The sequence below is a fragment of the Archocentrus centrarchus genome, chromosome 14 (genome assembly GCF_007364275.1).
Source record: "Archocentrus centrarchus isolate MPI-CPG fArcCen1 chromosome 14, fArcCen1, whole genome shotgun sequence".
NCBI lineage: Eukaryota > Metazoa > Chordata > Actinopteri > Cichliformes > Cichlidae > Archocentrus > Archocentrus centrarchus.
Window position 1 is genome coordinate 33,326,837 of NC_044359.1, and position 23,792 is coordinate 33,350,628.

Here is a 23,792-nt window from a genome sequence, read left to right on the forward strand (position 1 = left end):
TACTGATAATAATGAAAACAAATTTGTATAAAATATGCCAGGTGGATGGTTTAATGTCAACATAAACATTGTGCATTGAATTAGGCACACATTGATAAGATGAAATTACTCTATGCATGATTATTAATTCCGTTTGACATGAATACAATGTCTCATAACTAGATCTGTATGAGCGTCGCACAGCTTTTCATTCCCAGTTTTTAATTTAACTTGCTTACTATGATTCTACCAACAACCACAAGTAAGCCTGAACCTTACAGTGAAGTGTTTAACTGGGATGAAAAGCTACTATGAGGGCTTTAAGACACAGTTGAGATTTTTTTTTTCTTTGGTGAAGCTGCCCATGCTGTTTACTGTCACAGGTTCTTGAGCAGACTGAAGTCTGGGCTCAGCCAGTCTTGCTATTTTGAAGCCTTTCTTGTGCTGCTTTGGATTGATTTTCAGGGTTGTACTTATATGGGAAAATAAATCTTCTCCAACTTTGCAGTTTTCTGCAGCAGGGTCCCTCTTTTATATGCTGGATTAATGTCCCCTCTACCCTCATACAGTAAGCCTTCCAGCACCTGCTGCTGCAAATGACCCCCCACACCCTCAGTCCACTGCCACCAGGCTTCATCATCACCTTGAGAGATTCTCATCACCTGCTCTGGAGAAACAAAAGCTTGATACTGGGTGTGCTGTGAGCATGCTGATTTACTTAGTCAAAACAAAAGTGCGGAGTTCTACTGGCTAATGGCGCTACTTATTAATACTACATATATGCCCGCTCTATTTATAAATTAGATGAAGGCTCTGCACACCCACACAGGTATGAGTAAAAACACCTGTGTGGGTGGATTAAAAAATATGTTCTCTGGATTATACAATTTTATTGATCAAACCACCAAACACTGCCCCAAACGTGCTCTGTCTCAACCAGCTACATGAGCCACTGTGAAAAAAAAATAAATAAATAAATAAATTTATGTTTCTTTTTTTTTTTGTATTTTTTTTAACAATACTATAATTTTCTTGTATGAAAATGTTACAAAAATAATATTGGCACTTTTGCTTAAATAGAAAACTTTGAATCCTTCAGAATCAATCAGCCTGATTTATTTTGGTATTTTTTGTGAAATTCAAAAAGACATGACTTATGCCTGAGGTGTCCTGCTGATATGCAATCCCATGATATTCAAGGGAGCATTTAGGGTGGAGTAAATTAGCTGAATCCAGTCAACCTTTAGTGTTTCTAGTTGTATTTGATTTAAATAAGATTTCTGATGATAAAATGCAGACGTGTGAAAAATCAAGAAAATCTTATTATAAACCTGCTGCTGAGTTCATTCTTTAATATTATATTTCACGACTGTACACCAAAGTTGAATATCAATTATATCGCGATTAAGAGTTCAGGTTGTTGGACAAAGCGAAGGGTTTATTAGTAGTAGTAGTATTTTCTACAGTTCTTCTGTAATAACTTCATACAAGTCTATCTACGTTTGAGTCGAGGTATTTGATGGTGGAAGATGCGAAGGCTTGTTGAGCCGTGCGCACTGGCTTTGTGGTGGTGAGGATGAGGAGAGCGGGGCTGCCTGTGCTATAAAAGCAGGATGAACGCGCGTGGAGCGGAGCTGGGAGAGGACCGTACCTTCAGTCAGTACGCCGGTGCGCATCACAGACATCCACACGCAGACACGCACAGCGCAGCCATGAGTGAGGTAGGTTCTACTTAGCAAACCGTCTTTTCCGCTTTGTGTTCTACTTTAGGATCAAAGACAACCGCTTTAATGCACGATATTAAAGACTTGGTATGAAGTTATTAGAGAAGAACTGTAGAAAATACTACTACTAATAATAAACCCTTCGCTTTGTCCAACAACCTGAAATCGCGACATAATCGATATTCAACTTTGGTGTATAGTCGTGAAATATAATATTAAAGAATGAACACAGCAGCAGGTTTATAATAAGATTTTCTTGATTTTTCACACGTCTGTATGTTATACAACAAACTAATAAGCGATAGCCTGACAGTGACTCACAGCATAAACGAATATTCCTTCTGTTTCCATGACTGTAACCGGAGGAGCCACGGCGCTGATAGCAGCATACATGAAGGAATCTTTGTGCGCAAGCTGGGCTGCAGTTCTGATGAGCTTAACCACTTCTTAAACTTGAAATGACAGCGAGTAGAGTCAGGATGCTGGAGTCCATGAAACTATTATTCTTTTTTTTTCCTGGTGAATGTGTTCACTGGCCAACACTGACATTTCGAACTGAAGCTCAGTCCAGCATGAAGCAGAGGCAGCTTTGACCTACACAGTTAGTCTAAGTTCACGCACAGCTTGCATGCGGATTTGAGAGAACCAGCCTGATAATGTCAGAGTGGAGATTACAAGTAAGAGTGATCACTGGCAGAGTATGTCCTATAGTCACTGAATTATTCAAGGCTAGCTGCAAACCCAGAGAAATAAAACATTCTCTCAGCATGTGCGGGGGAGCCAAGGCTCCAGCAGGACCATTTTATTCACCCCAAGGAGCTGGACTGACTAAAAGCATATGATACAAGGCTACTTTTAACCCCTCTCCAGCTGCACAGTGTCTCCCTATAATTGTGGAAAGGAATCCACTGTTTGGGTTTATTATGCAGTAACTGTTTCAGGATGGCGTTTTATCACTTTGTCAGTGCTTCCATTGCATGTAATCTCTGATGAGCAGCAGCTGTCATTATGAATATTTTATTGCGTTCTTGTGATGTCTTTTTGTTCATTCTCACACACAAACACAAACACAAACTCAGTGACTTCTCTCCTCCCCTCCTGTGTGGTGTTTACAGGGTGAAGTTAAAGTCTAACAAATAAGACATTACACACAGAGGAAATTCAGTTGCATAGCATGCCAGTGATAGATTTTTGTCTATAAAGCACCAAGACCAGGACAGGAGTCTGTTGCCCTGAATAATTAAATAAAAATCAATGGTGGGCTCATCTACCTCCACATACCGCTCCTCTCTCTCTCTTTTTTGTTTACCTTTATTGAGCTCAGATTCCCGCAATGTTTTAATGCTCATCAAGACAACTGGCATTCCCACCAGAAGCAGAGAAGACTCACATTACTATAGAATCATTAAGCTGTCTAGACAAGGGAGATACTGTCAACTACAACACACTCATTTCTCTAGGGTCCTTTATCTTACTGTCTAAAGCAGGTACAGGCAGCATATAATAAACATGTCTATAAACACAGAGTAACTGCATTAGAGCAATCTACCTGCTGCACAGCCAGACAGCACTCATGCACCAGCCAGCATCGTACTGCTTGGATTGGTAGTGTTTTAAAAATCAATGCATCACTGTCAGATTAAGTCTTATAGTGTGTTATGATTAATAGGTAGAAATTAGGCCGTAATTGAGCCCCCACTGTATTGTTCAGGCTTGGACTGATTCATCGTTGACAGTGTCCGTAAACATCGGGGAGTTTGAGGCTCCTGTGGTGAAAGTGGCTTAAATGTGCTCCCTGTCACCATAGTGATGAATAATTCTGCATTTCCAGCCAGGCACTAGCTTTGAAATGACATTAACAACATTTTAGACTTGTGAGGACTGCATTTCTGATAATGATATTACATATTATCCATAAATCTCTCAACCTTGACCCATCTTTCTGATTTTGTCCTCTCTTAAAGACGAAACTACTCTTCTGTCTTTTCTAAAATCTCTAACTCAGCGTCACCTTCTTATTTTATGGCTGATCACACTAAACTGTAATCTATTAGTGGAGCCTCAAATAGAACATTTTGTTGTCTTTTACACATCTAATAGGAATTTTCAAATGTAAGTAACCTAGTGTCACTTGTAGCTGCTTGGAGTTTTTCTCCTTTTTTTTTAAAAAAAAGAAATTTGCTTAAGCCTTCGGTTGTTGAACAAAAATTTAATTAGATGGCTCTCAGTGGAGAGGTTTCAGCCAGCTGTGTGTGGTTGCCAAGATATGTCCGTTCCACTTTTCAGATTTTCAGCTAAAGATAATGATTCCTTCTGTAGCCCAGTTTCTCACCTGGAGGTTTGCCTGCAATGCCCAGCACCCTGGTGGCTCAGAAAAGTGCCAACCATGCAAAAATGACTGCTGTCTGTCATGCAACATTGCCTTCATTTCTGGTGATTCGTAGAACTAGAATTGTGGCACGCATATAATGAAGGTACAGTGTGCGCAGTAGGCCGGTCTAAAGAGGTGCATCAGTGTGAGAGAGAAAAAACAGATCTGGCTGGGTCGCACAGCTGCTGGATGATTGTGCAAAATCTCCCTCAACAACAGTTTGTGATTTCTGTATTCAGCTGGTTAAATCTTTAATTACTTTTTCGTGTTCCCATCACTGAGAGCAGTGAGCTGTGAGGATGTCTCTGTTGCTCAGTTGTTCTCAAATCACTTTGGTCACATGGAGAGTGAGCAGTAGAACTGAGTGTAGGGTCACCATCAAGGCTTTAAGGCTCTTATCTAATCAGCATGTTTGCTGAAGTTTATTTTGTGACTGATTAGTTACTCACTGCTCCAATACTAATCCAAAAATCTTATTACACTGTCATTGTTTAGGAGCACGGAAGGTGAATTCAGGTTTATTTTCACAAGTTTAGCCCTCATTTATGATTACAATGTAAGAGCTCTGTTTTGATGACATACTACCATCAACACATGGAATCAAGAAGCAAGACACACGAGTGGTCAGACGATGTAGACCGTTTAACCAGATAAGTTCTTCATTGTTGTATCCGTTTTCTTCGGCTTCTCTGTGTTGTGTTGTGGGGCAGCAGTCTGAGTGGAGATGCCTAGAACTCCCTCTCCCCAGCTATCTATTCCAGCTTCTCTGGAGGGATACTGAGCCACTCCTAAGCCAGATGACCCCAACATCTCCTATTAGTCATCCTAGTCAGATGTCTTCAACTGGCTTCTTTCAATGTATAGAAATGGTAGCTTTATTCTGTGCCCCTCACTCTATCTAAGGCTGAGCCTAGACATCTATCAACAGAAACTCATTTTCACCACATGTATCTTTGAGCTTGTTCTTTTAGTTACTACCCACAATATGTGGCCATAGAGGATATAGAGTGATGAGTAGATTCAAACCCAGGACCTTCTTGCTGTGTGGCTACAGTGAATAACCACTGCTGCCCTGCACTGCTGTCCGTGACCGTGAACTGGACAAGCATTGTGGCTGAATAGATCTTTTTAACCTATTGGTGTACAATGCCATGATGCAATGTATAATAATAATAACAACCAATAGGAAGATGAACAGATCCACACAGCCAAGACTCACATTGCAATAAAACAGATTTAGCCCTGGTGTCAAATTGTGCAGCAGCTTTTAGAGGACACCTCCAGTTGCTAAAAGCTAATGCCAATAATACGGTACTCAGAAGTGGAAATCTGATTTTCTTGTAATGCCTCTGTAATTCAGCTGCAGGTTAATTGCAGCACACTGTGCTTAAGTGCTGCTTGACATTCCAATTTTTGAGGATTTGACTAGCCTTTTAAATGTGAAGTCATTTTCATGGTGATGAATCACTTTGGGCATGTTGGTGTGTGGGCTGTGGGCTGTACAGCATGTGAATGATTAAATGGCATTTTCTTAGTAATCTGTTTAAAATCTGTTTGAAAATGTAATTATTGAAAGATGGCCATAAAGCCAGATTAAAGGGTATATCCTGTTTTGTCCTTCAATCAGTACGTCAACATTTAAGTGGTCTCCCGTTCTGTTCACGTACCTCATTCTTTAATTACATCGAGAGTGGTGGCTATCGTGGCTCTCTGGCAAAGCATTTAGTTTCATCATCCAAAGTGGACTTTTTATTAAATTAATGAGATAAGAGTGTTAAAAGTTGCTGATCAATGTAAAAAGGACAGCAAGCTGAGTGGGGAAAAGCAGTCAGGGATGGATTTTCCTTAAAACTCCTTTTTGCTGACTGAAGACCGATAAGGTGATAGAGATGTGGACCAAAGTGATGATTAGAAAAAAAAATCTCTGCAACACGGGAAAAATTATGTTGATTCAAAGATTTTTTTTTTCTTGCTTATTGCCCACAAATATGAACACATTTCAATCTCCAGTTCTCAGTGTGAAATGTTCACACTAGCCCTAAATCCACTTTAAAAAATGAGCAGAGATTACACTAAAATAATCTGTAATTTGGTAGTCCTGGCTTCTGCCAGGCTTTGCAGGTGGAAAATGACAAAAATCAGTGGGGGAAGAGTGGGAAGAGAATGGTCAACATGAGAGAAAATAAAATCAACTGCACTTAAATGACCAAGATGGGATCAGTGCTACAGCAGTTTTCAGCTTTTGTAGAGAACCTTACAGATATACTCCAACCCTCTCAAAATGTCACATCACTTCTCAGAGGACTTGGAAATAATCTTAGAGATGAAGAGCTACTCACATACTGTGCTGTAATACACTTGAGGCCACTCCCTGACACAAAATGCAAGGTCACTTTAAAGTGAGAAGGGAAATCCTTATTTATCTATAAAGTGATAAAATCATCACATGATCCATATCATGGCAATTTCAGTCCTCTGTATGTCCTGCATATATGTGGGATTGACAATAAAAGAAGTTTGACTTGACTTTGACTTGATGGCCCTTGGAGGTTATTGACTTTCCAGTCTCCAGTATAGTACAATTACTTTCCTCTGAATGAGAACAGTAATTGGTCCACTTAACCTTTATCTGTGAAATCAGAATCAGCAAATGACATTTAAATCATTATTAAAGCAATATGAAATTCATTCATCTGATCTACTTTTTATTTTTGGTACCGGAAATGGTTCACCACTCCACTTAGCCATTCATATCATAACACCATCGTGTCATGAACCGGTAGTGAGGCAGGCAGGAAAATGCAGAACTCAGAGTGAGACGTAGACTCGAAGCAGAGCTTTTATTGCTAGCAAAAGGCAGGAGATAAAACATGCACAACATGGCTAACTCAGACAAACTGTAACAGAGCAGAGAAACTCACTACCATCGGGGATTACACAACAGTGAACTGAGGAAAACTGATGGCTTAAATACACCCAGGATGATTAGGGAAACAGGATATAACTGGGGAGAACAGGTGAACTGAAACAACCTAACGAGACAAGGGAAGCAAAACTGAACATAATGCACAAGAGACAAGACTGACAAAACAAAACAGGAAGTAACTAGACACGACACAAATGCAGACTTGACAACCATACAACACAGGGCCTCAAATAGATTGCAATAATGTGTGACCAAGAACAAAACTCAAGTAACCAAACTAAGATCTGAGGCTACAAATAAAAATCCCACAAAGGACTAAAAAAGGTACAAAACTCAAACTAAAAAACCCCATGACAAACTAAGAATCAACGAGACATTAAATAACAAAATTAGAAAATCCACAAAACTGAAAACACTGAGTCACCGACCGAGGATGATGACAGATCGTCCATCTGTGAGCAGGTAGAGACAGTAGCTGAGTGTTTTTAAATTCCATGGGGGTATTTCCGGCACACAGGATGGAAGAATGTGAGCTGGATCTAATCCCTGTAGACTTCTGCAGATACATTATAGTCATTTTGTGCAACAGAGCAGCACAAATGTTGCTTGTTCCCCTTTTAAATTATGTATTCAGCGTTTACAGCTTCTTTTTTAAAAACAAAAAAAAATAACAGTATTGTATAAGTTTTTCATATGCTGCTGGGTGGCCCACACGCTGCCTAATGCATGCTAATGTTCTTTGGAAAAACAATGCAGATTTGCCATTACTTTTACTAGAACGACTCCAGCTGTTAAACACTACACACTGCTCCTTCCATATATTGAAAATATGCTCCTTTACATGTTTATATGAGGATGCTTTCCATTGGGCAAAGCATAGCTGCTGGAGTTTAATGAGTCTGAGAGGTTTAATGAATCAGTACATGACAACACAATCTATTAAACAATGGTATTTTTTTTTTAATAGTTTACAACGGGAAAGTGGTAGTAGCTTCAACAGCACTTGTCTCAGAATGCTGTTATCATGCTTAAAGTCTTGCAAATTATTTGACATAATACAGTACTGTGGAAAAGTCTTAAGTCACCCCTCTTTTTTATGTCTTGGAATGAAAATGGGAAATGGGAAAAGTAGTTTATTGAAATGAGCAAACATAAGTGGAAATACATATATAATGTACAATAGTTTATAATAAGCTTGAAACATTTGCTATTAACACCTTTATTCTTCAACAATGCCTGAATTATCATAGGAAAGCTTTCTTGTAGGTGGCACGGTGGCGTGGTGCTTAGCACTGCTGCCTCACAGCTAGGTTCAAATCTGCCCGGGCCTTTCATGTGCTCCCTGTGTGGGTTTCCTCCCACAGTTCAAAAACATGCAGTTACTGGGGTTAGGTTAATTGGTGATTCTAAATTGCCCCTAGGTGTGAGTGGTTGTCTGTCTCTCTGTGTTAGATGCCCCCCATGACCCTGAAAAGGATAAGAGAATGGATGGATAGAAGCTTTCTTGTAATTTCTTTAAGCAGAAAGCCCAAAGCTCTTCTTTGGATGTTGGATGCCTTTTGTTCCCACAATGCTTCAATAAGGTTGAGGTCTGAGCTCTGGGGAGGCCAGTCCATGACTGATTGTGATTCCATTGTGTTATGCTTTTACTGCATTGCCAGTGTGTTTAGGATCATTCTCATGCTGAGAAATGAAGCTGTTGCCAATCAGACACTTTCATATGGTATTGCATGGTGGATCAAAATCTGATGGTCCTTTTTTGTGTCATGTAACACTGTGTGGGAGTTCAGGTCATCTGCCCGGCCATGGGAGGAGGCCAGCCAGACTAAACAGTTCTGGAGACCGGCCACAATACCAGCAGACAGATGAAGCAGTTCTGGAGGCCGTCCGTGGGGCCAGCAGTGTAGATGAACAAACTCAGAAGGCTGGCCTTGGGGCCAGTGGTGCAGACAAAGCAGTTCAGAGAGCCGGCCATGAGGCCAGTGGTGAAGGCGAAGAAGCTCTGGAGGATGGCCGTGTGGCCAGTGGTGCTGATGGACAAACTCAGGAGGCCAGCCACAGGGCCAGTGGCACACACAAATGATGGAAGAGACGCTGAAAACTGTAGAAACGCTGGAGGCTAAGATGGCTGTGCAGACTCTGATGAGTGCGGTGGCTCTGCTTGGCACGCAGCCACCTTCTTAAGTGACCAGGGCTGCTGGAAGGATTTGCTCGCGACTGCGGCAACAATCTCTTCGTGTCTCCTTCCTTTCCTGTGAGTAGACGAGCAGTCTCACACTTGGGGTTTGTTGTCTGCCTGTAGAAGTGAGGAGAAATAAGGTGAGTTGCTGAACACAGTAATCCAGATAGTGAAAAGGGGTTTTTAGAGGAGCCGAGCTAGCGTTTACCACTTGCGGTGCAATGATCTGGCAACGTCCTGGAAAAACCTTCAGACTGTTATAGCCAGGGCGTCAATGAGCAAACAGCAAACAGGTGAGTAGGCAGGTGCCGGATCGCAGGTATCTAGTGAGATACCTGCTTCGTGAAAGATAAGTGAGATGGAGACTTTTCCCAAGCCCTGCCTCTTTTGTCCTCCATAAAAGAAAGGGTGGCTGTGGCTCATGAAGGTGGAGCGTGTCATCTACTAGTGTTGTAGTACTCGAGATCGGTCTTGGTCTCGAGACCACTTTTTGATGGACTTGGCCTTGTCATGGACTCGGACCTTGCGGACTCGGGATTTTATTTCAAGACCAGTCAAGACCACAGCTCTGGAAATATCACTAAATTGCCAGAATACTGTCCAATTTATTTGTTAACATCTTTGCTTTTATTAGATACAAAACGTATTGATTCAAATCCAACAAAGATTGCACTCCTCTGCCTCTCAAAGGAGCACACCTTGCCTGTATCATTTCACCACAGTTTGCAATCTACCACAGAGCACGGACAGTTTCATTCACAATGTGTACGTTTAATCTCACTATGGTCATGCGTGTGCTACATAAATTGAAATAACAACCGGCATGAACACGAAGAGAAGTAAGAGGGAAAATGAAGATCAAAGGAAAATTTCAGGCTTCCGATTCAACAAAAAAATCCCAGCATGAAAGGTAAATACCAACCTTCATGTATTTTGATACACAAACTAAAAATTTAATGCAAGTTTTGGGGCTGCAACGATTCTTGGAGTAACGTAATTCGATTATTAAAAATCCTCGACGCAAATTTGTTGCTTTGATGTTTCGTTTCAACTCTGCAGCTCAGGTGTCTCTGTGTAAGCGGAGCATTTCCTTCACATTAGCTCTCCATCGCTGTAACAGATTTCCGTCATTTGGAAAAAAAAACAAAACAAAAACGATCCTTTAACAAGAGTGGATCGCTGAGATGTTTTTCCACGCCCCTACTTCTCTGTGCTGTGAGTGCGCATGTTTGAATGTGCGCGTGCAGAGGATGTCAGCTGTTATTTTTTCTGTATGTCAGCTGTAGCCACCAGAACAGACCTATAACCACAGTGTACTGGGGAAAGGGGGGGCTGCCATTAGCACTAGCAATCGTTCGGTTACGATTACTTGATTAATTGACGGAGTAATCAACTGAATACTTGATTACTAAAATAATTGATAGTTGCAGCCCTACTTGTATTCAGAAAGCCATAGTCAAACATTAGTTTTCAGCACCAGTAGAGCTATGAGAGGCCTTCAAGAATAAAATAACTACAGTTCCCAGCAAGATGATGTCACTTCCTATTGTTGCATTAAAAACGTGATAGTTTATGTTCACAACATGGTGGCTGATATTCAAATGTAGGAAATGCTTTTAGCAGCTGAGGAATCTGGATTATGTTTTTGTTGTGTATGTTTTTTTTATGTGATTTCTGCAAACACATTAGTGGAAGGAAACGGCACTCTGGGACACATTAAATGCTTGATATATAAATGTAACTTTTCTGGATTATATGCAAAAATTATCATTCTATCGATCTAATAAGGCCTGATTTAGAGTTCTTTAGAGGTCCTTTGTGCATAAATGAAAATCCTCTCTGAACCAAACCTGACATGCACCTCGAGAAATGTAACTACACGTCCAAAAAAACTGATTACTGCTTTCCAGTTACATCTTAGGCCCCATCACTCAATTAACAAGTGGGAGCGGCATTTAGTGTATAGCATTAGCTTACTTACTAGCATTAGCGTTAGCGCTGGGGTGAGAAATATTTCTTGCTAGAACCCTGAAGTTACCACGGCCACCACCAATGGTAACAGCAGAGAAGTAAGTAAGTTGTTTCTCCACCATTAGTATATTGAGCTAGTGGTGGGCAGATCGATCCTAATATCGATAATATGGATGCCAACGTTGGTATTGGTATTGATCAATATCAGTGTAATGAGATCGATACGTTGGCTTCAGTTTCTCTCTTGTATGCAGTGCTGCGTTTTTATCAAAGATGCGAGCTGACTGTCTAAGTGTCGCTCCTGTCACATCACAGAGCACTTTGCTCCTCCCCTCCCCACAGTGTTTTGTTATACTGGCATGTGACACATAACATATTTTATTTGGGAAAAAAAAAAAGGATTTTGCTATAAAACATTTAAAGCAAATTTAAATTTAAATTTGTAGAAAATTAGTGAATGGACTTTTTTTATTAAATTTTTTTATTATACGTTCTGAACGATGTACTTGGAAAAAAAGTTGCATTTGTTCTTGAGTGATGATTTTGTACACTTAATTTATGAAAAAAAAAAAAAATTCCAGACATCAATGTATGGGGAAAATTGTTTTGTTAATATTCTATTGTTTCAGAAAAATAACTTTTATTTTGATAAAGTATTTTCTACTTACATATAAACTTTGCACAATTCTATCCTGGATTTTAACTAATTAATGATCCAAAGGGAAAAAAATCTCAAACAGTTAAACTTCATGGAAATTCTTCATAATTATTAAAACGTATTGGTATCAGTATCGGTGATCGATACCAAATCTTGAAGTATCGCACACAACTACATTGAGCAGCATACACGAGGAGTGATTGACAGTGCTAAGACCCTCCTCCTGGCTCTGATTGGTTGTTTTTGACTGGCAATGGTTCAGGGAGGAGGTGGAGGAGCTCCATTTTTTTCGCAGATTATCAGTCTCATACTGTCGTGACATGGTGACAGTTTTAACAAATATGTAAAAACCAGATTTTTTTTATAAAAGTTACATCCTGCAGCTTTAATCTGTATAAGATTAAAGGCTTTAGTTCTTACTGTCGATGAGTGTTTGCCATTTTTTCAGTTGTACACATTTAGCTATGTGGTTTTGAAAAAGCACCCATTTTTACAAAGAGGATGGATGGATGGATGGATGGATGGACAAAGATTGTTGGTTTAAAAACAACATAACTTTATGCATTGTTTATGAAAGGCAGAGAAAAGTTAAGACTATTGTGATGAACTATGAATAATTGTTGTACATTCTGTGATAAATGATGGAAGTCACACAGGAGTATTAAATAAAGATGGTTATATTTATTTGAGCTGTGAGTGTTTAATATCAGGATGATTTTATGGGAATGTGGATCTTTCAGATCAATTTGAGAAGTGATTTTGATCATGTTTCACATTTTATTGGGTCATGTAGCGTCAGGCACTGGTCTTGGTCTTGTCTCGGTCTCGCCCTCCCTCGGTCTTGGTCTTGACTGGTCTTGGACCCTAAAAGTCTTGGTCTTGTCTCGGTCTCGATACACTCTGGTCTTGGTCTTGTCTCGGTCTTGGGTTAGGTGGTCTTGACTACAACACTATCATCTACTAAACAGCAGGTTGGTGATTTGATCCTTGGCTGCTCCAGTCTGCATGCCAAAGTATTCTCGGGCAAGATATGTACGTGAATTGGTTACAGAGAACTGGTCCACTGCAGGGTGTCTGGCAAGAACTTCACAGGATGTCTGTTAATGCTAGGAATGTTTACTGAGGTCAGGACAAGACAAGGAGTTCCATGTGGTTCTTGAAAAGTAATAAATAAAGCACATTAAAACAAATAGAAAGAAAGAGCAACTTAGTCACAATTTACAAGCAAAGGGTAAATACAAGAATAACGGACACTTGACATTATTGTAGGATCTTTACCTTACAATATGAATACGGATACCTTTATTAGTTCCACAATGGGGAAATTACAGTTAACAGAACACCCATTCAAGCTGCATGACCTCAGACAGGTGTCTGAGGTCATGCATAATTTAAATTCCAGTTCGGGGATGTGTAAAGGGACGCTCTAAGCAGCGAAGCAGCAAAAAGCAGGGGTAGATAGGGAAGGTTGGGGAGAAGAGAAAAAAGCATCCGTCTCCACCGAGAGCAGGAAGAAAATATAAATCACTTTGAGACAACTGTTGTGATTTGGCACTGTATAAGCAGAAGAAGATGGATGGATGCATTGAATCAAGTGACTTGCACTGTTTTTGCGAGTCACATGGATCAACCTGTTCCTTTACTGCTTTGCTAGACATCACCATCAAATGAAAGAAGGATGTGAACAATGACTGACTAAATTATTGTAAATTATACACACATACGACCAAAATCACAAAGCTATACATACACCAACAGATCTGAGCTCACAAGTACAACCACCGCTCACCAACACAGCAAACCCATAATGAATAAGGAACAATAGGAACTTACATGTTTCATGTACACACAGTCCAGTCATTATAAAATGGAATAAAGGAAAATGAAAAACAGTGATTTCCCCTCACCACGGTCCTTCCTCCCCTTGTGGCTACATACAAGTGAAGAGCATGGGCTTGATGAGCTCTCTAATCACTAATTGGTGTTCTGCCAAGTAAAAACAGAGATAGACAGAGAGAAAGAGAGAGTGAGTGAGTGCTCTGGCCCTTTTCTACAATCAACATTACCCACTGTGATGTCAGTGTACTAATTCCTAATAATTTCCATTTCCATTCTTTTTCTTGATACTGGCTTAACTGCTACCTGGATTCTGTGCCTCTCCTCTCTTCCTCCAGACTCTGGGACCGTGATTTCCAAAGGAAATGCAAAATTGACTTTGATCAGAGAACATAACTTTGGAGCACTCAGCAGCAGTCCAGTCCTTTTTGTCTTTAGTCCAGGCAAGATGTTTCTGACGTGGTCTCTTGTTCAAGAGTGGCTTGACACAAGGAATGTGACAGCTGAAACCCATGTCTGCATACGTCTGTGCGTGGTGGTTCTTGAAGCACTGTCTCCAGCTGCAGTCCACTCTTTGTGAATCTCCCCCACATTTTTGAATGGGTTTTGTTTCACAATCCTCTCCAGGGTGCAGTTATCCCTATTGCTTGGACACTTTTTTCTACCACATCTTTTCCTTCCCTTCACCTCTCTATTAATGTGCTTGGACACAGAGCTCTGTGAACAGCCAGACTCTTTAGCAATGACCCTTTGTGTTTTGCCCTCATTGTGCAAGGTGTCAGTGGTCGTCTTTTGAACAACTGTCAAGTCAGCAGTCTTCCCCATGATTGTGTAGCCTACAGAACTAGACTGAGAGACCATTTAAAGGCCTTTGCAAGTGTTTTGAGTTATTTAGCTGATTATTGTGGCAGCAGGTGTCTTCAATATTTAATATTCAATGCTGAATTTGGGGTTTTCATTAGTTGTCAGTTATAATCATCAAAATTAAAAGACATAAACATTTGAAATATATCAGTCTGTGTGTAATGAATCACTATAATATACAAGTTTCACTTTTTGAATGGAATTACTGAAATAAATCAACATTTTCATCAGAAAACTCCAACAATCAGACAATCCCCTATGAGCAAGCACTTGGCAACAGTGGGAAGAAAAAACTCCCTTTTTAACAGAAAGAAATCTCCGGCAGAAGCAGGAAGGCCAGTCATCTGGTTGGGGGTGAGGGAAGGGAGACAGGACAAAAGAAAAGCTATAGACGTGAGTGAGAGATAAATACTGATTAAAAGCCACGTGGTGTTGTCACAGTCAGTAGAGGCTGACTATGTGGAGTGTGGAGGAAGTGAGGCAAACAGGCTTTAAAACACACCATCTTTGTTACATGGCTAATGGGAGGTAAAAAAATGGCCAAACACAAAGTCCAAAAATGGAACTGAAATCAACTAGAACACTTCAAACTCACTGAAAACTGTGAACTGAGGAAACTTAACTCTGGAGAACTCTCAGAGGCTAGGAAACACTGAGGCAAGGGAAACAGAGAGGAACTACAACTCATTTGGACTAGGGGAACTGGAGCAGACAATCTGAAAAAGGACTAGGGGAGACAGACAATATACACATAGAAGGATGATGAAGGAAAGTGGAGACAGGTGGGGAAACACACAGCTGAACTAAAATACAGACACCGAGACCGGAACAAAACCAAAGAAAACAGGGAGCCAGTGGAGGCAAAGGAGTCTCTCAGGGGGTCGGTGCTAGTGGAGATGACAGGATGATGGTGATGGTGAATGATACTCTCTGGGAGTTGATGATGTGGGAAATGGGGCCTCTCAAGAGGCCAACAACATGGGAATTGGGAGACCTCAAGAGGCCGGTGACGTGGGAATTGGGACCCCGAAGGAGGCTGGCAACGGTGATGATGGGACACCTTGGATGACTTGACTGGTGGCTGGGAGTGGAGACTCTGGACACTCTTGCTCAGATGGAGTGGGACTCTCTCTCCAGACACTCTGACTCAGGCAAAGGGGGAGTCTCTGGCTCAGGCGAAGCAAGACTCTCTGGCTCAGGACACTGGTGGAGCGGGACCCTCTGGCTTCAGACACTCTGGCTCAGGCAGAGCAAGACCCTCTTGCTCAGCCCCTTTACTCTTAGGATTAAGGGGGAATGTTCAGCAAGACCCATTGCAATCCCAGATGACTGGAACCCTGGCAGCCTGCTATAGGGATTCTCAAGAAGCTGGGGCTGCACTGGCTGGGGCTGCGCAGGGATCACAGCCAGCAGTTCTTACACAGGATACTCAGGATTCACAGGAAATTCAGGACACTGAGGCTGATCAGCAGGGCACATAGCCACCTCATATAATGACTAGGGCTATGGCAGTTTTGGCGCAGGATGCATAGGTTACACAAGAAACTCAGGTTGAACAGGCTGGGGCTGTGCAGGGCTCCCAGCAGAATCCTCTGACAGCTGGGAATGCTCAGGATGCAGAGGCTGCTCATGATGCTAAGAACATACAGCTTCTCAACTTCTCTGCCAACTGGGGCTGTGCAGGGCATACAGCCATCACTCCTGACAGCAGGGCTGCGCAGGACCCACCACTGGTTTGAGGGGCTGAAGCTGAGGCTGGACCATGGACACCCTCACTCTGGGAGCAAGGAGAGGCACAGCATGCAAGGTGCAGGTAGTGATACATTAGCAGTCTCAGGGAAGGCCAACATAGTGAAACCATTACAAGTCTCTGTTTGACCGCACAACAAAAGGTCTCAAAGGGAGCTGGCTCATGAACAGAATATGAAAAGTTATTATTCACCGGCTCAGAAGTACAACATGAAATATTTTTATTATTTGCCAGCTCATAATGTGAAATGTTATAATTATGTGCCAGCTCAGTAACAGAAGATGAAATGATATTATTTGCAAGCTTTGAAACACAACATGAAATATTGCTATTTGTCAGCTCAGGAAGATAACATGACCTATTATTATTAGCAGCCAGCACAGAAACAGAAAACACAGTTTGATTCACCAGCTCAGAAACAGAGCATGAAAAGTTAGTTGGCTCAGAAGCACAACATGAAGTCTCTTTATTGGTAACTTGTTTGGAAACTAACTCCAATAACTGCATGTCTTTGGACTGTGGGAGGAAACCGGAGTACCTGGAGGAAACCCACGCAGACACGGGGAGAATATGCAAACTCCACACATGCAGACATGCAGTTATTGGGGCTAGGTTAATTGGTCACTCTAAATTACCCACAGATGTGAATGTGAGTGTGAATGTAGGGTGGCTGTAGCTCAGGAGGTAGAGCAGGTCACCTACTGATTGGAAGGTCAGCGGTTTGATTCCTGGCTAGTCCAGGCTGCATGCCAATGTATCCTTGGGCAAGATACTTAACCCCAAGGTGCTCTCCGGCACAATCGTTGGTGTATGAATGTTAGATAATAAAAGCTCTTAGCTTAGTTAATCATGGAAGTGCTTGTATGAATGGGGTAAACGTGTTGTATAAGTGCTTTGAGTGCTCAAACAGAGTAGAAAAGTCCTATATAAGAGCTAGTCCATTTACCATTTGTCTGTCTCTCTGTGTTGGCCCTGCCACAGGCTGGCGACCTGTACAGGGTGTACCCTGCCTCTTGCCCTATGTTTGCTGGGATAGCCCCCCCGTGACCTTGAACAGGATAAGCGGAAGAGAATGGATGTTTGGAAACAACAGTTTTTAATGTCCAACTCTGTCTTTTAAATAACTGGTTCCAGCAGATGAGGAGCACCTGTGATTAAAACAGTTCTACTCACTGAAAGTGGGTTCTCAGAAGTCCAGCATCAGCAGACGCAGGCAAAGAAGACATCTCTGACTGTGGTGTGGAGTGCTGGCAGTGGGTACCTTACTTCCCCTGAGAAAGGGAGCCGACAAAGCCGGAGTAGCAGATGCCTCTGCTGGGCCTGGATGCCAAACCCCAGAGAGCCGTACAGCAGTCTGGAGGAAGTGACGGCCCAAATGCAGGATGCGTGGAGGCAAACACTGTCTCTCTGCCCTCACCTGTCACATGTGTTGTTTTTAATTTGCGGTGGAAGACACCTAAAACACATTTAAAAATATAACATTTAATATATTAAAGAATCAGAAGAATTTTGTGTACAAGGGCAATTTGGTTCAAGAAGACACAGGCCATCCCAGCAGTCTGGCTGTGACTCGCCTTGCCAACAGAGCGAAGATCCTGGGCTAAACAAAACATTTTATACTACAAGCACTATCAATTAAAGAAATACAGATTGAGACAACCGTGGTTTAGGCTTGGCATTCTCAGATTGGTTCGTCCAGTGGTTGGTTCCCCAACCAGTTATGGGAGATGGCTGCCCCTCCCTGAGCCTGGTTCTGTTGGAAGTTTCTTCCTGTTAAAAGGGAGTTTTTCCTCACCACTGTTGTCAGGTACTTGCTCATAAGGGTTGTTGGGGATTTTCTCTGTATTATTGCAGGGTTTTTACCTTGCAATATAAGTGCCTTGAGGTGACTGTTGTTGTGATTTTGCACTACATAAATAAAACTGAACTGAACTGAAGTGGAGTCAGAAACTCTAAAAAACTGAGGGTGGGAGGGTTGTTTGTTTGTTTGTTGTTGTTTTTGTTTTTTGTTTGTTTTTTAATTGGAATGATTGTATGAAAAGAAAAACCTAGTCCTTCAACTGTGTCATCACGCTGCTCTTTTAGTCATCACTCAGCAGTGTCAATCTTACATGCTGTCATCTCTGTTTCCAGTCTGGTGGTGGGGAAGCTGCTACACAATTGTAATGGTGGTGGAATGAGCTGTCTGTGACCTAGTTTTGCTGTCTCCTCGTTAAATTGTTAATAGATCCTGAGTGCAGCATGGAGTCTCTCTGGGGAGCCTGAGCTGCAATAAGAACCAAAAATAGCCCCCCACACACTGCCAAGGTAATTTATTTATTTTACCAATTGCCAAGTGTTATGAAATCAGTCACTGAGGGAAAAGATAAATGAGCATCACATGAGGAAAGAGTGATGGAAACAACAAGTCCGGGCATATATACATCATTCTGCTATTGTAGAAACAAATGTGAGCTTCTGCTGATACTCAAACCAATCTGCTAAAGAACAAATGCTGGCCAGAATTCATCTGTGTGGTTGCATTGTGTACCTGTAGCAGCCCAAATCACTAAACAAACAAACAAACAAAAAAAAATTAGTAGGGGTAAAGTAAATTAAAACAGAGAAATTAAGTTTCCAAATATATATATATATATATATATATATATATATATATATATATATATATATATATATACTTCTCATGCCGAAATACAAACAACGGCTCAGGCAGGAACCCCCTGCTGTGAGAGAAGTGACACGGTGGTCTGATCAAACAGAGGCCGCTCTGCAGGGTGCGTTGGATTCAACCGACTGGGACATGTTTCGCAGCAGCGCGGGCGGAGACATCGAGGAGTTTACGGAAACTGTTGTGGGATTTATTGGGAAAGTTGTTGAAGACACTTCACTTAGGAGGACCATCAGGACTTTTCCCAACCAGAAGCCGTGGGTGGATAAATCTGTCCGCGACGCCCTGAGGTCCCGCACCGTTGCCTACAACTCTGGCCTCGCCTCTGGGAACATGGAGGACTACAAGGTTGCATCATACAACGTCCGCAGAGCGGTGAAAGAGGCAAAACATCGCTACGGCCGCAGACTGGAACAGCAACTACAACAGTCTGACCCCAGGGGACTGTGGCAGGGACTACGCACCATCACGGACTACAAAGCACCACACACACACCCGGTGAGTGCCGACGCTTCTCTGGCTGATGAACTCAACATCTTCTTTGCGCGCTTTGAGTCGGGAAGCCGACAGCCCGCTGCGCTCCCGGCCGGAGGGGCGGAGACACTCACTGTGACGGAGCGCGACGTGAGGAGGGCGTTTAGACGTGTAAACACCAGGAAAGCGGCTGGACCAGACGGTATTAGTGGACGTGTCCTTAAGACCTGCGCTGACCAGCTGGCACCTGTGTTTACAGTGATATTCAACCTCTCACTGAAACTGTGTGTGATTCCCACCTGCTTTAAAAAGTCCATCATAGTCCCTGTCCCAAAGAAACCACACCCCAGCAGCCCCAATGACTTCAGGCCCATAGCGCTCACCTCTGTGGTGATGAAGTGTTTTGAGAGACTCATCAAGACATTCATCACCTCCTCACTGCCCACCACCCTCGACCCACTACAGTTTGCATACCGGCCAGACAGATCCACAGATGACGCCATATCCTTCCTCCTCCACAAGACCCTTTCACACATAGACACCGGTAAGGGGAACTATGTGAGAGTGCTGTTTGTAGATTACAGCTCAGCATTCAACACCATAGTTCCCTCCAGGCTGGTCTCTAAGCTGCTGGACCTGGGCCTGGGCCCATCCCTGTGCAGGTGGGTTCACAGCTTCCTGACCAGCAGACCACAGGTGGTACGAGTGGGTCACCTCACCTCATCCTCCCTCACCCTCAACACTGGATCCCCCCAAGGCTGTGTGCTCAGCCCTCTGCTGTACTCACTGTACACCCATGACTGCGAGGCCACGTCAGAGTCCAACGTCATCATCAAGTTTGCTGACGACACTGCTGTTGTGGGACTAATCTCTCACAATGAGGAGACAGCCTACAGGAGAGAGGTCTCCCGCCTGGAGAACTGCTGCCAGGAGAACCACCTCCTGCTCAACGTCAGCAAAACAAAGGAACTGATCGTGGACTTCAGCAGGAAGCAGCAGAGGGACTACCATCCACTTGTCATCAGTGGTGCTGAGGTGGAAAGAGTGGACACCTTCAAATACCTGGGAGTGACCATCTCACAGGACCTGTCCTGGACTCATCACATAAACATCACTGTGAAGAAGGCCAGACAGCGTCTCTACCTCCTCAGGCGGCTGAGAGACTTCAAGCTCCCACTCAAGGTGCTCAGGAACTTTTACACCTGCACCATTGAGAGCATCATGCGTGGGAGCATCACCACCTGGATGGGAAACTGCACCAAGCAGGACTTCATGGCCCTAAAAAGGGTGGTTCGTTCAGCTGAACGGACCATCAGAACCACCCTCCCCAACCTGCAGGACATTTACACCAAGCAGTGCAGGCTGAGGGCCATGAAGATCCTAAAACAGTCCAGCCACCCCGGACACTCTCTCTTCTCCCTGCTCCCATCAGGCCGGCGTTACCGCTGCCTGAGGGCTAAGACTGAAAGGTTGAAGAAGAGTTTTTACCCACAAGCCATCCGTCTGCTCAACTCTGAGCCCTAACTGGACCATTATTGCACAGTGTAAATATTATAATTTAAAAAGTGTGTATAGTGTATAGTATATAGAGTATAGTGTATAGTGTGAATTACTTTTTTTTATTTTTATTCTTCTTATTTATTTGTGTGTGTATATAAGGTTGCAGGTACAAAATACATTTCACTGTGCATTGTACTGTGTATAACTGTGCATGTGACAAATAAACACTATCTTATCTTATCTTATCTTATCTTATCTTATCTTATCTTATCTTATCTTATCTTATCTATATATATATATATATATATATATATATATATATTTGGAAACTTAATTTCTCTGTTTTAATTTACTTCACCCCTACTGATAATTTTAGTGGATGGACGTTTTCAGATACTGCACTTTGGACACATTTCAGCACTTCTTAGGAAAAAAAAAGCCTTTTATGTCCCTTGAAAGACTTTGATCATTAAAAAGCTGCTAAAATGATCAATAAAACCTGTCAGTTAAAGGAAATGTGTTTCCTTGTACTCTGTGTAGGAACTCATATGAGCTTTGTGGGGAGCTACTTTGAGCTACTGATAGTGGCTACACATCATATGTCTGCGTTTTGCATACGGACACACATAAAACAGTCCTACATCTGATACAGCACCACACAGATGAGAAAAATAATAATTTCTAGTGTTTATCAACCATGACAATGGGTGGCACACACTGTACATTGTACAGAAGGACGTCATCATTAGCAATATAATTATCATCACTTCCATCCATTTGTCAAGCTCCTTCTGTCTCCGGCATATGGGACTGGAAGCAAGCAAACATCGGGGATCCTCCTCAGGGACTATAAAGGCTAAAAAAAAAAAAGAAAAACTGCATAAGCAGCGCATAAGCCCTGCTCAAACACCAGCCAGTAACTCAGTTAGGTTTAGTTTAGCTAAACATGGCATTGGCACAGGGAGATGTATGAGACTCACAATCTGCTCACGTCCAGCTTCCTGGTCTGATACTCTGGATTTGTTTTGATGTTTGTAGTGCATGCAAAGGAATGACAACATATCCAAGTAAATGCAAATAGCAAATTATAGAACTGAATACATCAATGATCTTTTAACAGCTAATGCTAGTGATTGACCTGGCAGTTCAGCCTTGCTGTATGGATGAAACCTGGTGGTAGATCCTATTTAAAAAAGCAGTCTGTACTAGCTATGTGTTGTTTATTAGAGGTGCTGGACATCCCCAAACTTTACATTAGCAAAATGGAAATGAGACATAATTTCTTTCTGTCTTGTGAAACAAATTGATACAGCTGCTGAAAAAAGCTATAAAGCTAAGTGAACCAAATAATTGTTGCATGACTAAGAACTCAACAGAACAGTTCAAAACAGTCATTAATCTACCAAACACAAGCTATGTATTATTTAAGCACAAACTCAGGGAACCACAGTTGAATAATGCATGGAAGCTTCCCGGTGTGGACACTGAAACTGGTCCCAAATTAGCAAATTCCTTCTGCTTAGAACACAGTTCTGTTTTGTTCTTCGTTGCATGTATTACCTTAAACAAAGGTTCTGCCACATTCTAAAATTTAAAGTGTTTAATCTGGGGCTTATACAGTGAAGATACTGAAATGCTTTTCTGAGATGACTACTGTATCTATCACAAATCTTTTACTTCATGAACCCAGCAGGTTCTTAGTGTCCACAGCCTATATTAAAACTAATTAGATCCCACTTGGCTGTTCCTAAATGTAGATTAAAAAGAGTCCTGAGAGTTCAGAGTGATGGGCCTCAGAGCCTTAGCATGGCCATCGCCCACTGAAACTATTGGAGCACTTGCATTTATATATCCCCTTTCTTTTGTGATTTTTCATACGTCAGTTTTTCTACTTTTTTCATACTTCCATTTCAAACCTTCTATAAATAAATTTGCTGTGTTTTCTATTGCAGTATATAAAGTACTATGAACGTTTCCCCTTTTCTTTTGTTTTTCTAATTATATACAACAAAAGTGTCTGTGGTACTTGCTCCTTTACCAGTATTAATCATCATCACAGCAGGCATCTCACCTTGCTGTCCCAGCTTCTGTCACATGTGTTCCTTATTGTCAAGGTCATAGCTGTTAGGTGTGAGAGTTTATGGAAAGTGGACAACTACAGGAGTTCAGATGTGCTACAGTGACAGCTTCTGCTGGCATGAATCAGTCTGAAACTTTTTTCACTCATAAATATAAATTTTTATCAGGACTTTTTATCAGCGCATTATTCTCTAATAAACTGCATCTCAAGATATCCTTCTGTCTTTGCAATGTGCTTCAATTCAGAGTAATATTGCATGAGAGGAGGGGAAATTTGATCAAGTCTTGCAGAGCTACAGTAAGTAGATTGTAGGCAAAATATGGTAAATGGACTAGTTCTTATATAGCGCTTTTCTACTCAGATATGAGCACTCAAAGCGCTTATACAACACATTTTACATTTACCCATGCACATCCATTCATACAAGCACTTCCATGATTAATTAATTAAGCTAAGTGCTTTAATTATCTAACATTCACTCACATTCATACTCCGACGGAACGGTCAGAGAGCAACTTGGGGTTAAGTATCTTGCCCAAGGATACATTGGCATGCAGCCTGCAGTAGCCAGGAATTGAACCACTGACCTTCTGATCAGTAGGTGACCTGCTCTACCTACTGAGCTACAGCCACCCCATACCTATACCTAAAATATAGGAATACTACAGACCCACAAACCATATTTCAGTAGGAACACACTAGGAGCAGAACTCAAGAATTACAGAATGGCCAGTACTGTGCAAAAGTCTCAAGCCGCCACTTGTTTGACTATTTTGCTTCCAAGGAGCCAGACTTTCTTTTAATTTTTAAAA

The 23,792-nt window shown here is 41.9% G+C and overlaps 1 protein-coding gene across 3 annotated transcripts in view; it reads left to right on the top strand.

Annotated features, from left to right (window-relative positions):
• Nucleotides 1–1,594: 1,594 nt before the first annotated feature.
• Nucleotides 1,595–23,792, top strand: part of pcp4a (Purkinje cell protein 4a) — a 38,924-nt gene continuing 16,726 nt past the window's right edge. The window contains exon 1 of one of the 3 annotated variants that reach the window (XM_030746470.1): nt 1,595–1,700. In XM_030746470.1, coding sequence (XP_030602330.1) covers nt 1,692–1,700 — 9 coding nt within the window. In that variant the 5' untranslated portion in view covers nt 1,595–1,691. The remainder of the gene's footprint in view (nt 1,701–23,792) is intronic. The other 2 variants (XM_030746469.1, XM_030746471.1) reach the window with 2 other exon arrangements.